At 33.0% G+C, this 15,498-nt stretch overlaps 2 protein-coding genes across 2 annotated transcripts in view; one reads left to right on the top strand and one right to left on the bottom strand.

The window, feature by feature from the left end:
- The window catches only part of DAAM (disheveled-associated activator of morphogenesis-like protein), a 221,026-nt gene extending 214,006 nt beyond the window's left edge, over positions 1 to 7,020 (bottom strand). Inside the window, exon 1 of the mRNA XM_088265074.1 lies at positions 6,310 to 7,020. The gene's annotated coding sequence lies outside the window, so the exon portion shown is untranslated. The remainder of the gene's footprint in view (positions 1 to 6,309) is intronic.
- Positions 7,021 to 8,309: 1,289 nt separating this feature from the next.
- On the top strand, positions 8,310 to 14,371 carry Aven (Apoptosis and caspase activation inhibitor). The gene is made up of 5 exons (XM_088265118.1): positions 8,310 to 8,442; positions 10,443 to 10,585; positions 10,936 to 11,123; positions 12,654 to 13,236; positions 14,058 to 14,371. Exons 1-5 carry the CDS (start codon positions 8,408 to 8,410, stop codon positions 14,174 to 14,176), a joined length of 1,068 nt encoding a protein of 355 aa, XP_088121244.1. The 5' UTR covers positions 8,310 to 8,407; the 3' UTR covers positions 14,177 to 14,371.
- Positions 14,372 to 15,498: the final 1,127 nt, after the last annotated feature.

The raw sequence follows: 15,498 nt of genomic DNA, 5'->3' as shown, positions 1-15,498 counted from the left end.
AAAATAATTCATTCTTGCTGACAAACAAGTATTTCCTTTTATATAAGAGAATATCTCATTCGCAATACAAGGACAACTCCATGTTTTGATATTAATTATTATCAGGATTATCCCAGAATTGATTGGACACACGTCACGTCGGATGACAATATTTTGGCAGTGACATGTCACATTCTTCCAAAACAAAAATGCGGACAAAAAATGTATCCTCACCCAGAGACATATTACCTTTTTAATGGTCGCATTAGTTTCATAAATTGCGTGTAATAAAGGCTTAAAGATGTTTATATTCAAATTATGGAAAATATTTACATAACTATGATTCCCATAGGTGGAAAATTTGAGTAATCTCCGAATGATTATATATTGTACAACAGGAACTTTGAATTTTAAGTATTCTGATGTCACTATTAAATTATGGTGCTGTATTTGTAAGCTCTTTAACAGGTGAAGATGTGTACATATATTTTAAATATTAATATCAAATGGTGATTTGAGTCTTATAAGTTGTATATTTTTTTTTTTCTTTTAAAAACAAAAAAATTAAAATTCGTGACAATTTTTTCGCCTTGTGAAACAATAAGGCTAAACAATTGTCACAATTTTTTTTAGTAGACTTAGTAGACTTAAACAAGCGTTTGATTTTAATATTCAAAATATTTATTACTTCACGTGTTAAAGAGCTGACAAATACAGTACCATAATTTAATAGTGACAATTAAAATATTATATAAATATGGAGTTCTACAAATTTAACGCGAAATCGATAAATAAGGTGAAGTAATACATTTTTGAACTTCTATGATTCGATCAAATTTTATCGAAAAAACATTTTTTTTTGAAAATGAGAACATTATTTTTAAATGCTATTTTCTGGCGTTTCTCATGTGTGTGATTATAATCCAGGATTAAAACCTCACATACTAATAAAAGAGTTTCTGCTCAATAAAAAAATATTTTCATCTCACCAATAGATGTCTCTAGTGAAGTTCTAGTGATTCAAGAACAATGTTTCAAAATTGGTCCATATATATTGAACTTCCAAGAATTTGAGTATTGTGGTTGTCAATAATGGGTAGAATTGGTGAATGCTACAAGTGTGTAAAGTGATCACTTAAACCAGCCTATGACTGTCGTCAGCCCCGTAAATGCCCAGACTTCCATATTCTTCTCTCATCTTTGATGAGATGTCAAAAAAATAGGGTAATATATTACTTTGTTCCTTTGTGCTAGGTTTACTACTACATATCATTACGTCTGAAAGTTTTTCGAAGGCATTACCTATTGAATCACTTGCAACGCATTCTTTTATATCACTCTTTTTTCTTGATTTTCATACCATAAAGTTGGTACGAGAACTATTTATTTTCGCCATGTCGCCACACCGGCTATTTCCGACTTCGTAAATCTCTTCAACAGATTCTTTGATCTAAACTAACCTAACAAACATCTCTCGCATACTACGCGCCCAATACGCATCTCATGGCGGAAAAAAACACACGGTTTATTTATGAAATTCAGAAATAGTACCGCGAGATGGAAGCTGCGGACATTCGCCGTGAACTGTGAAAGCGTTGCGTCAAAATTACCTGCAAAAACATAACACCAACGAGATCAACATCAACACGCCCATTGAGAAGTGATGCTGAACATTGTTCCCGCTTGTCCTGCCATTAACAGGGAAATCTCATTTTAAATTATAAACACCAGCTATATTTATCGGCAGTTCTCGTCAGAACTTCGGGACGCGGATCTGACTTGGGAGGATGCAAGGGAGCTGGCAGCCGACAGAAAAGCCTGGAGACAGTTTGTGGACTCCATATGCTCCACCTAGGGAGCGGATATGGTTATTATATATTTATTATTTACAACATTTTGAGTGTGTCCAAATACTTGTTCACAAAATCTGGATTATCTCCAATCACAAATTAGTGATTCAAGAATAATGTTTAAAAATTGGTTCATATATATATATCGTAGTCGTACAGGAGAAAGTGACCAAGTATCAAAACGTAAAATGTTCAGGAGGGCTACTTAAGTCACTTTTACTTGGCAAGAAAATAAACACCAATGCAGTTAGTCATTTTTAACAAGTCAATATATTATACCTCCAAGTTTAAAATGGTTTGGGATTTTTTCAGGGCAATATTAAGCTAGTAAGATATCAAATAGTCAATGATCACGTATTTGTAAAACAATGCACTTGGTCACTTTCTCCTGTATGACTTCGATATATAGAACCTCCAAGAATTTGAGTAGTGTGGTTGTCAACATCGCGTAGAATTGGTGAATGTTACACGTGTGTAAAGTGATCACTTAAACCAGCCTATGACGGTCGTCAGCCCCGTAAATGCCAAGACTTCCATACTCTTCTTCATCTTTGATGAGATGTCAAAAAATATTATATTTATTATTGTCCGCCTCCGTAGTGTAATGGTCAGCGCGCTCGGCTACCGTACTGAAAGTCTCGGGTTCGATTCCCAGGGGGGGGTTGAATAAATACAAGCGATTATTCACTCTAATGTTTATTCAATATTACCCTGGACTGGTACCTGAAGCGGAGGGCTGATCACCTTTCCTTCGTGTGTTAACGATCAGGATAACACTGCGTTTACATGATCCAGTGCCCTATGCACCAGCCGGTGCGGATAAGGGTTTAAAAATAATAAGGCGATACTCGCAAACATACAATTCAGTAAACGAACGGCTACGCGAGGGGGCGGACGAGTCTCCGCGCACATTTTTTATTTTTTATTTTTTTTAGAATACAAATTAGAATTTGTTTTTTTTTTATACATTTTTTTAAAATAAAATTTCTTCTTGCCTTTCGATAACTCTTTACTTTTCAAAACCATATATTTATTTCGAAGAAAACTTATTTTTTTCAATACTAAAACGGTATTTTAAGCAAATAATTCAATCACGTCAAATATTACCTGGGTTTAAAGAAAATAAAGTCGTGGACTATTCATTATCCCGCCGTAAATAAGAAAAATTATGTGTCGTATTGTTTATCTGAAATAATCATTTTAGGTTATCTTTTGATGGTATTTCTATAAAAAAATTAACTTGTTCTATTTTTCTTATCAACATATTTATTTTCTTGTGTCAATCGGTTTACATACTATTTGTTCATTTAGAGACGCCTTCATACGTCTAATCAATAAAAAAATATAAACGATTTTTATTAACATATCGCCTACTCCTTTTAAGAACGTCATAAATCAAAAAACTTGATTTTTTAGGAGAACGTTTTTAAAGTTTAAAAATATAACACAATGTATTAAAAATAAATATCAAGCCACTTATTGAATTTTTTACTGTGCAACGGATCTTTTTAGGTAAAACCTGAAGGTTTTTTCTCCATTTGAAAAATATTTAGAATATTAAAAAAAATTAAAACATACCTTTTCTTCAAAATGCAAAAACAACACTTTCTGTCCTGTATCGGGTAAATATTAAGTTTAAAATATGGCACTTTTTCTGGGATATAGTACATTTTCTGGGCATTCCGAAAACCATGCACAACTGAAAATTGACGATTTTTGATTTATGACGTTCTTGAAAGGAGTGAGCGATATGTAATAATAAATAAATAGTAAAAACTCGAATCAAATATAAGAAAACTGCATATTTCGATGATTTTAAAACAGAATAATACGCTCGGCTACCGTTCTGGAGGTCCCGGGTTCGATTCCCAGGGGGCTCAAATAAATATAAGTGATTTTTTCACTCTAATATTTATTCAGCATTACCCTGGACTTGTACCTGAAGCTGAGGGCTGATCACCTTTCATTCATGTGTTTACGATCAAGATAACACTGCGTTTATATGATGCAGTGCCCTATGCACCATTGGGGTGCAGATAAGGGTTAGAGAGAGAATTTATCAAAATGGAAAATGCGGAGATATAAATTATATGAACACTTATTTTCTTCAAGAAAGAAGATTTTTCACTCGGTTTTATTTCATTATCTAATAAATTATAGTGTCCTTTTTACATAAATATGCATGTCTGTAAATAGCATAGCTCGTGTTACAGTAGTATAATATTTTCTGTTTACTTAACTATGGAGTTTGTGCAATGCAAATATGCATATGAAGCTGCAACGCGTAGATTACGAATTATAAAAATGTCGAGAAAATAAACACGTACTCATATACAATAAAATATATTTACCGTCCTTAATACAATTTCTCACTTTTAATAGTAACAATTCTTTTAAAAATCTCATTTATAAAAATAATCATTTTATATCTTCAAATATTAGATTTATTCATAAATTCGTCAAGGGACGTGTAATTAGCATTGTGCAAGCCGCACAAACTGATACGAGTATGGATATGCAGCCCTTACCATTATGTACTGCTATTCCTCTTTTCCTACATAATATTCCTCTTCCAGTTCCTTTTCCATAAATCCGCACCGTCGTTCACCCTGAGCTCCTTGATTGACGCCATCTGTATTCCATCAAATAAATTCTACTTTTATACCAAAAATCTGAAGTGTAGGACACCTTGCCTTTATGTACTCGTATATTTTCAATTTTATTTCATTTATTTACGAACGTCTATTAAATACAGTAATTTAATATTACATAACAAAGTTTAGAGGAAATAAAAAACAAAGCTATGACAAAAATTTGTTATTTAGTGGTTGTTTAAATCTTTTAAGCCAGATTTTTACCGAAGAAGTCCGAGTCCTGTTTCAAATTTACAACACACAAACGCGACAGGACTTAAATATAATGATGAAACACCTGTTTAAGAGTTTATTGATATAAACACGACTCGTTTCGAGAACTACAGATGTTTTCGAAACTAGTCTTCTAAAAAATACACTAAAAATGGTCTTATACAAGTGTTTTATTTTTATATTTAAACCATCATGTTTTCCCACAAAGCAAATTGATGTCAAATTAAAAAAGCGCCTTAGCACCAACAAATTCATAATTCGTTATGTAATTGACGGTATATCGTGTCGATCCGATGCATTGCCCTATCCATTGAGGCAAATCAAAAAAGAAAAAGAAAATTAAGTTTTCTTTCAAAAAGCTGTCAGCGAAAATTTGTAAAAAAAATGTTTTTATATCTCCTAAACCTTCCACGTTTTGGAATCACGATCGTTTACCTCGCACCTACAGATATCATCTGACAACTAGATAAACCAAACCAAACATCGAGTCTAAAAAGGAAATTTGCAATATTATCGCAAGAAAATGTTCATGGATCGGTAGATCAAAGCTTACGATAATTACCATCCAAATATGGATGGATGGATAGCTTCAGGTTGATTGGTGCTGTTGAGTAATGCATAATAAATCTGGCATTTTATCTGTTACGTACCAACCTATGTACATTTATTCATTAATTTATATTTATCTAACACATCCAGCGGTACGATGACCCTATCACTCCAGGAATAGAGAGGAAAATATAGAGGAATCTAGGAAGACCAAGGAGTTATGTGGTAAAGTTAAAAGAAAACAAGCGCCGTGTAGTATAAGCCTGGCTTGGGACAGCGGGCGATGGAAGATGCTAGATATACAAGAGCCTAGCTCTTAAAATTAATATAATATTAATCATACACACATTTACAATCAAATATAACATAATATATTCTCTTTGGGTCTTGCTATAGCGAGGGTACATTATACGAGTGCTTGTTTCATAAATTATGTATTAATTCACAACATTTTGAGTGTGTCCAAATACTTGTTCACAAATCTGGGTTTCTCCACTTAGGAGTTATTTTTAAATTTTGACATCTCAATATAAGATAAGTTCAAACGCAAATATGCAAACAACATTCTTCAAAAGCTTTCAATTAAAATTCTAAATATGTATGCTTTATATGAAAATAATTTATGGAAGCATTAAGATATTTAGGAGTTACGCATGACGTGATCTTAATACTAGCGATGAATAAATATAAACTCGAAAAATGCAATGAATCATCGCATTTTTCATCTCTAAACCGCGTTCCCATAATATGTATATTTATCAAAGGAACTGAACGCTTCGTGTAATTAGCCAGATATAATACGAATTCCAAACATTTCCAAAATATCCCTCCTCTGATTCAACACCAACAGCAGCTCCAGGAACTCGATCATTTTAAGCATTATTACATTTTCTTAAAAGTCAGTTCGTTAGCCCATTCATCAGGAAGTCAGACCTACCCACTTGTAAGAACCTCTCGAGAGCAGACGGTTTTATTGATCATAAAGCTTCCACGTGCACAATGCATGCATGCATGCGAGCACTCGACGCGAATCATAAACAAACAATGGGGCTTTTTCTACATACCTTCACCGTCGCAATCCGCTTCTGAAATCCTTTTATTTCCTCCCCTTTCCGACGGTTGTTCGACCGCCGGTGCAGTGATAGAGACGCTGAAAGTCCGCACTCTTTCCCCTCCCTTACTAGTCTAGGGGTAAACCGATCGATAACGCATGGAGATGATAATACGGCACCCAATACTACAATAAAAATATCTAACACGATTTTATTCACAGCTGATAAGCATCTAAATTTCTATCTTGCTGTACCCGCAGTCTGCGAGCTGTTAGCTTATTACGACAACTGTCAAATCGCTGCAATACAATTTGCAACCGCTAGTAAGCTCACGACAAACCCACTTTTCTCGAGACACAGTGGAAATTATATTTTAACCACAAAAGTGCATAAATATCAGGCACGACTCTGATCCATTTATTGATACTTAATATTCATAATACTCCTTGTTTATTTCATATTTAAAGCGTCTCTCCAATACAACATTCGAATTTCACTTTGTAGATATACTAGTAATAATATTTTGGTAACACAACATTTTAAAAATATGTATAATTTCCGTTTTGAATGGTGTTTTAATCTGGTGAATGTGACGTTTGTTTTATTTATTATCAACTGAAACAACGCACTCGATTTCCCGCGGAGCGAGTGCAACTGACAAGGAGTTTTCCCCAGACTAACAAATTGTTTTTCCTACTACAATATTTAACAAGAAAATGCTACGCGCATGACGGGAAAACAATCGCGACACAACTGAATCTCAAATATTGAGATGTTCTTATTATTTACGGTAAGTAAACAATTTTTTTTTTTTAATATTAAAATCCAACACTGATTTTTTAGAGTTTGTTATTTCACATAAGTTTGATAATGCAATAACAAGACAAAGCAATTAGCGCTGTTTTTATTTTTTGTGTTTTTAATAATAAAATACAATTTAGTAGACTCTAAGAAATCTTTTGAATCTGTTTGATTTTGATATTTAAAAATAAATTTAAATGGAGTTCTACAAATTAAACGCCAAATCAATAAAAAAAAAGGGTGAGCATATTTTTTAATAATAAAATAATACTCTTTTTTTGTTTTCATGTACAATATATTTTTATTTATATAAAAATATAACAATATTTTTATATTACACGTATTATCTTTGTAGTAGACATTTAAAAAAATATATTATTAGACTTATGATGATGTCGGTAACGACGAAACCTGGTCACTGGTAAAATAAAATATATGTGGAAAAAACTATATATGTAGTTGTTATTTTATCCATATTTCATAAAACGCTGTTCCACCAAGACATATCAGTACAAAATTTCACGTTCTTATACCTACACAATATATTAATCACATGCGTTATCAATCGGGCCCAAGTCCAACATGTAGTAAGGGCGTTTGACAAATGGAGGTCAAAGAAAAGGAGACCAAGGAGAGAGGGGGAAATTTTGTATTCGAAATGCCCAAAAAGGTAGAGTGGGTTCGAACCCAGAAACTCTAACCCAAGAGTCAGCGATACTAACCACGGGACCACAACCTGACACCTACCTAAAAAATTATTATTATTTTTGTAACCATTATTTACACCCAATCATGCATAGGGCACGGCATCGCATCGACACATCTTGATCGTTAATTTGAAAGCGATGTGAACAGATTTGCGTTTCAGGCACCAGTCAAGGGTAGCATTTAAGAAATATAATAATGAAAAGGCACTTTTATGTATCTTGACCCCCTTAGGAAATTAGATAATTTTTTTAAAAATTTAATTTTATAAATTTTTGTAGTCCGATTTACAGGATTTTTTATTCATTACTTGCAACTTTATCATTTACAATTACTTATACCGCTAAAAATGCAGTTTATAAAATATTTTTATTATTATTTACCATTCTTACGCCAAGGTAAATAAATAATTTTTATTATAAAATATCCATTGTTTCGGTACCTACCTACTTATGAAATGGCGCATGGCAATAATTTCGTATTTGGCAGCTGTCAACTGTCACTTTAACTTTCAACTCATTTTGAGGTTATACAAATGTATACGCTTTGTTGGTCCGTTCATTGAATTTCATATCTTTTTATCAATTGAATAAATATACATAAAATGGATAAGGCAGAAGTAAAATCAAGGAATAAAAAGTAAGTAAATCTTTAATAACTTTATTTAGTGTGTGAAATGAAATAAATATATTGAAGCCATCCATCATTGGTGGAACAAATGGAGTTCTGTGATTTTTTTGCGAATTTGTGGCATAGCTGAGAAACCACAATAAAAGGAGGATGTTTGAATAAGTAACGCAAGTATGCGAGCGTTTTTGCCTAGAATTTTCAATTATGAATAACAAGAAATTATAGTAACTTTAAACGTAAAGAGTAAATCCATTCATGAGTAGGTGTAGGCTATAAAACTTTTAAAGTTGAAGCCTAGTAGGGCCATGATTAGCGGTGATGCATAATCCAGATGTCATAGTCACTTGGACATTAAGTGTATAGGACATGTCGCTCACTCCTTTCAAGAACGTCATAAATCAAAAAACGTGATTTTTCAGGAGAACATTTTTAAAGTTTAAAAATATAATACAATTTATTACAAATAAATATCAAGCCACTTATTGAACTTTTTACTGTGCAACAGATCTTTTTAGGTTAAACCTGAAGGTTTTTTCTCCCTTTAAAAAATAACTGGTTTATTTTTAAAAAAATTAAACAATACCTTATCTTCAAAATACAAAAACAACACTTTTTGCCCTGTAGCGGGTAAATGTTAAGTTAAAAATATGCCTCTTTTGCTGGAATATAAATCATTTTTTGGGCATTTCGAAAACATGCATAACTGAAAATTCACGACTTTTGATTTATGACGTTCTTGAAAGGAGTGAGCGATGTATGTACTTGGACATAGTAACTCAATAAAAAAGTAACGCAAGCAGGCACTGTTTGTGGCAACACAAATTGCCTTTTTAAAAAAAAAATAGTGGTAGCCATCTTTGTTTCATTTATTTGTTATAGAGTATAAGACTTTTAATTAATTAAATAATTATTTTCTTGATTAATATATCCTCAAAACAATATGGCTTCCAAATGTATAGAGACGGCTTCTCATCTCACATTTAATTGATCCGCAAGTTGTTGCATTTGAGCATCAATCTCATCCAACAATGCTTGCAATTTGGCATTTTCAGATATTCTTTTTTGTCTTTCACATTCTTTGTTATTCCCGTCAAAATTATCCACTTAAATTTTATTATTTCATAGCTCTGTGATTTACTGAGGGCACGCTCTCTGTAAGCTTTGACAAGCATTCAATGAGATTCTGTAACAGTTTTCTTTAAATTCAATTCAAACCCTTATCTGCACCCCAATGGTGCATAGGGCACTGCATTATACAAACACAGTGTTATCTTGATCGAACTCACGAAGGAAAGATGATCTAACTTCTGCTTCAGGTCCAGTCCAGGGTAATATTGAATAAATATTAGAGTGAAAAAATCACTTTCTTTAAATAGTAACATAAAATCATTGCTGTCTACAAATCATAGTTTTTAGGCACAAAAAAACAGACATATTCCACGCCACGTAAACATATATTGTTGTATTAAACTTTTGATGTGAGTTAAAAGTTTTTGTTAAATGTAAAGACAAGAAAATGGTAATATTTATTGATTTGACATCAACTTTGTGGAATGACATGTAGATTATTAAAAATTAAACACTTGTTTGTATTAGACCACAAATTGAATTTTATTTCATTTCACACGACTAGTTTTGAAAACTACAGATGTTTTCACCGACAGGTGATCACAAAAACTTTTTTTTAACTAATCGTGCTTCTTAGTAATTTTATAAAAGTGTTTAATTTTTAATAATCAACAAAAAAATGCCACCAATGACGCGGTTTGACAATCAATAAACAGACCTAGTATAAATAATTTCAAATTATTATTTTCATTTGCCTCTCTCTCTAACCCTTATCGCATTGACGCAATGTTATCTTGATCGTAATTATTTGAAGGCAAGGTGATCACTTCTGCACTTCAGGGACCAGTCCAGGGTGATATCAAATAAATATTAGAGTGTTAATTCACTAATATTTATTCTCACCCCCTAATTTGCCTAATTAATTATTATTTATTTTACAGATTTCAAAACAAAGGGAAAGATCCACATAAAAAACAAGATAAATCTGCTAAAAGTGGTGCTAATGACCAAAAGAAGCCTGCTCAGCAGCAAGATAAACATGCTCCAAAAAAACCAGCTCCAAAATCTGCTAACGAAACCTCTGGTAATTAAAACTTTTTTTTTAAATTTTCATAAAAAAAACTATAATTTTAACTTATACTTACTTACTTATAACCCTTATCCGCACTCAATGGTGCATAGAGCACTGCATCGAATTGCCGCAGTGTAATCTTGATCATTACTTACATGAAGGCAAGGTGATCACTCTTGCGCTTCAGGAACCAGTCCAGGGTAATATTAAATAAATATTACAGTGTAAAATCACTAAGATTTATTTCCCCCCTCCCCTGGGAAACGAACCCGGGACCTCCAGCGCGGTAGCTAAACACGCTGACCATTACACCACGGAGACGGACGAAGTATAAAGCGTTCTTTTATTTTTTGTCTTTCTAGTTGCTCCCCAGCCGCAGAGAGATTCGTCACCCTCGTTCGCAGATCAAAAAGATAATGAAATCGTGATCACCGACAACATTAGTAAATCATACGCTAAAAGAGAAATCAGAAGTAATTGGAAGAACTATGAGCTTCCCGATGATTATTATGAAATTGTTGAGGAAAATACACACGGAGCAGATTTCGAAGTATGTTATAATTCAATTTTTTAAAATCATTGTCACATTGTGTCTAAACACTGCAACAAAGTCACCAAGTTTAAAAATATATATTTAAATAAATATTAAAACAGAAATTCAAGATTCAAAAAGTTTCTAATTTCATTAATTGATTCGGCAGTCACTTTGTGGTAAAATCATCTATTTTTAAAATTATTTTTGCTACTATTTCTTAAAATCTATTCTGACACGGGTTTCGATGCATTCCGCATAATTTTCAAACACCGTATGTGAAGCTAAGTCTAAATTTTAGAGTTGTGTCCTTGGGACATTAAAGGGTGAAGAGGGGTTAGGAGCTGTTTCTTATTTTTAATTTAGATTTAGCTTCACATACGGTGTTTGAAAATGATCCGGAATGCATTGATACACGTGTCACAATAGATTTTAAGAAATAGTGGTATTTACTAAGTGAAACTCAAATGAAAAAGTTTCTAATTTGTGTTAGCTGCACTCTTCATTACGTATAAATATTTTCTTTTGCACCCAAGTGCTAGTGCATAGGGCAATCTGCCGAAAGCGACACGGTGTTCACTCGATCATGATTATATGACAACAGGAATTAATCCTGTACTCCAGATTCATGGATATAGCAATGAAATGTTTGATAGGATATAGATGACTATGTGACAAGTGTGAGGAAAATATTCATATTTCAATTTATTCCAAAATTGAACAGTATATTCATCACCTGTATACTGAACTATCCTAGATGCATGTAGGGAAGGTTTACAGGTGAGGCAATTAAACATTGGAAGCGTTTTCTGACAATTATTTAGTATTATTTTCTTTTGAATATGTAGTTCGTAATGTTTAAATAGCTATTTGTTTAATATTAAAACTTTCTGCACAGCAAAATTGGTAGCATAAAGAACACAATAAATGTGTAAAAAAGAAATTGACTGTATGCAATTTAACACACTAAGGACGGGAAAGGTATTTTAACCCGCTCGGTCGATTGATGCTTAACCTGTTAACCGGGCGGTCCGCTGTCCAATTACGCAACTTGTAAGGGGTGCGAATACTGATTCACTCCGTCTCTTAAATTGATGTCGAGACATGTGTGGATGACTAATACCTTTGTTGTTCGATAAATATACTTCCACATATATAATATAATAAACATATTTCAAGGACGTATTCATATGTCCTTCCCATACCCGATATTGTTTGCGTTGGACGTATTTATGCGTCCCGCCCAGTTAACAGGTTAAGGATGGGAAGGGCGTTTCTACCTTCTGTGCTGGCCTCATTTAAAAGTCAGAAAAGAAGGAATTACATATTCAATGTTTTTTAATGAATATTATGTATCAATCTAAAGAGATTAAGGTCTTAACTAATATGTACATAATTATCAAATCCCGTCGCCAGCGGTCCACAGGTGTAAAACTAACTCGTCCGAAATGTGTTAAAATAGTTCCGTATTCAGGTGACATATTGATTGATTTCATTATAATACATCAAACATTATTTGGATTTTGACAAAATAAGTTTTTTTTGTAGCAACTTCTTCACATGCCGATATCACAGGGTGGACATTTTCAATTCAAGAATGAAAAAACATGGACAACTCAGAAGAAATCATCGCAGTACAGTGACATATTTTCTTTAGATTTAAATTATGTATCATCCGCGCTCTCTTGCATTCCGTTTTACGAAAGAAATAGAATAGACCCTTCTATGTTCTCGAGCGAACAAGTGGCCAGAATGTCGGCCGCGGCGGACAAAAATCTAGCCAAATTCAAGAGGAATTTGCCAATTGAAAAACAGGAAAAAGAAATTACCGAGTCTCTTATCAAGAAACGTTCTTTAAATGAAAATAAACCTGGCACAAAGGACAACGTAACGGATGCAGAATTAGTTAGAGATGAAAATATAAATGTGGATGATTTTAAACTGGAATCGTCAGAAACCTCAATAAATATCGACAAAATAAATTGTTCCAATGAACAGCCAGACGAAGTTATTAATAAACCAGCCAGTGTAGATGTCGAGGTACAGAAAATGGAAAAAGCTACCTTCGACCATGATGATGAATTGGATGAAATTTTAGGACTTACCAATACTGAACCAGTGAAAATTACAGGTATTCGCAAATTACAATACATTACACACTCCATGAAAACTTTCATAGAACCACAAGATTAAAAATGCAAAAACACATCAAAACATATACCTCGTTTGGTCAAACGAACTTTGCTTTCATTCTCCTATTAACCATCTTCTTCTTCTTTAACCATATCTGCTCCCCATGTGGAACATGTGGAGTCCACAAACTGTCTCCAAGCTCCTCTGTCGGCTGCCAGCTCCCTTGCATCCTCCGGTCAGGTCCGCGATAACTGCACACGAATTTTCAGCAGTGGTCGTCCTGGGTGGGGCGAACCTGATGCCTTGCAAAAGAGGCAAGCTTGATGGCGGCTCTTGGGAGGCATGCGGAGTGCATGGCCTAGCCAACTGAATCGCCTTTTCTTGATGACAGTTGTGACCAAGATATAATGCGTCCTACGCCTTATCTCTTCATTCCTCACAAAGTCACTAAAATTCTTCGCAGACACCTATTCTCAAAGCTAAGCACACGGCTGGTTTTAGCCTTTGTAAGGTGCCATGTTTCACAGTCGAATAAGAAAATTCCTATTCATAAAATAACATTAAAATGCATTAACCATAAAATCATTAAATAAATAAAAACATTTGTAAAAGAGCTATTGATAATTGGGTTTTCTGCTACCTTGTTCAGATTTCTTTGGGACTCATTTTGTGTGGTACCTCAGGTTTATCCATATATCCAAGAGGTTAAAAGCAGCATGCTTCAAGATATAACTGTTTTGTCAACACATTATCTACGGTAATGACCTCCGTAATATCTGTATAACCTAAATAACTATGTATTAAAAACTCTTCTTTCAGGAAACAGCCCTATGAAAAATGTATTGGAAGTCACTCCCACACCAGAGAAATCTCTTAATCCTGCTGATTCTAATGAATTGGACCTTGATAAATGGCTTGATGACTATTTAGAATCGTAATCATAAAATCTGATCATTTTATATTTTTTATTCTATTACACTGTTTTAACTTATGAAAATTATACACATCAACAATATATTTAAAAAAAAAACTTAACTTTCTTTGCTTATAAATTTTATTACGTTTCTGTAAAAAAATAACTTCTTCTTACCCTTATCCAATAGAAATAGGAGATAAAAAAAAGAATAATCATTGTTTTTGTTTTTTCTCCTATCTCTTTCTCCTCCTATGTATTGTAATTATTGTTATTACAATGTATTTTGTAATGTATGTATGTTTGTATCTCGTAAACGAATGGAGGTTAAAAAAAACCTTATATACACCCAATGTAGCATAGGACACTGAATTATTTTGCTAGTTACCTTGATTGTTAACACATTAGATAAGGTGAACTTTGTTAAAGAAATGTATTTTGGCGCAGGCAATATTAGATTGCATTAAAAGAGTTATGACATTTAATTATATTTTTAAACCAGAAAAAGTTGATAACATTTTTGCATTATAGTGACACCTGTCCGCTACACAGAAAAACAAATATGACAAGAAATCGAACGTTTAAGATGAGATTTTTTTTTTTAAAGGAACTGAAGGTTTCTGAAATGCACAAATATTGTATGTGCACGCCGTAAACAATGTGTTAATTACATGAAGGCAAGCTGATCAATCCTGCGCTTCAGGCACCAATCCAGGTCATGAATTATAAACGGAAGCTAATGTTTTAACTACATAGTGTAGACAGCTTTAACTTTGCTTCTGGTCAGCTGTCAATTCAGATTTTGTAGAAGTTAAATTTATCAAAATTAAACAACACAAAAATAAGACACACTCAAAATGCTGTATTTATAAAACAACGCTAATCGAAAAAACAACGACCCACAGCGAAAATGAGTATTAATTCAGTAATGACGCAACTTCGAAAAAACGCAAAGTGAAACGACGCAAAGCGAGGTCTGAGTGTATTTGTAAATTGGAATATAAAAATAAAGTTGTAAGGGAAAAGGATTGAGGAAAAATAAAATAACATTTAGATACATCTTTATTTATTTAATAATATGTTATGTAATGATAATGGTACATTTTAGGAATGTGGATTAACGGATACATTATTACGTAATTAATATTCATGTAAGGTACATTTTGCAACATTAATTGTGTGACGATAACATCAATAACATCGTTACAGATCAAAAACCTACAGAAATATTGTGGTATTATTTCAATAAGGACATATCGCTCACTCCTTTCAACAACGTCATATATCAAAAATCGTCAATTTTCAGTTGCGCATGTTTTCGGAATGCCCAGAAAATGTACTATATCT

The sequence above is a fragment of the Brachycentrus maculatus genome, unplaced genomic scaffold, assembly GCF_059751285.1.
Source record: "Brachycentrus maculatus isolate JH-2025_06_01 unplaced genomic scaffold, ASM5975128v1 h1tg000242l, whole genome shotgun sequence".
NCBI lineage: Eukaryota > Metazoa > Arthropoda > Insecta > Trichoptera > Brachycentridae > Brachycentrus > Brachycentrus maculatus.
Note: the sequence above shows the minus strand (reverse complement) of the source record. Positions and strands in the feature narration are given on the sequence as shown.

Bases quoted from the DNA above. Each gene is read 5' to 3' on its own strand.
- Aven (XM_088265118.1), top strand. From the start codon at position 8,408: ATGGATAAGGCAGAAGTAAAATCAAGGAATAAAAA. The intron at 11,124-12,653 runs GTATGTTATAAT...TTTTTTTTGTAG, and splicing joins CACACGGAGCAGATTTCGAA to CAACTTCTTCACATGCCGAT. The intron at 13,237-14,057 runs GTATTCGCAAAT...CTCTTCTTTCAG, and splicing joins TGAACCAGTGAAAATTACAG to GAAACAGCCCTATGAAAAAT.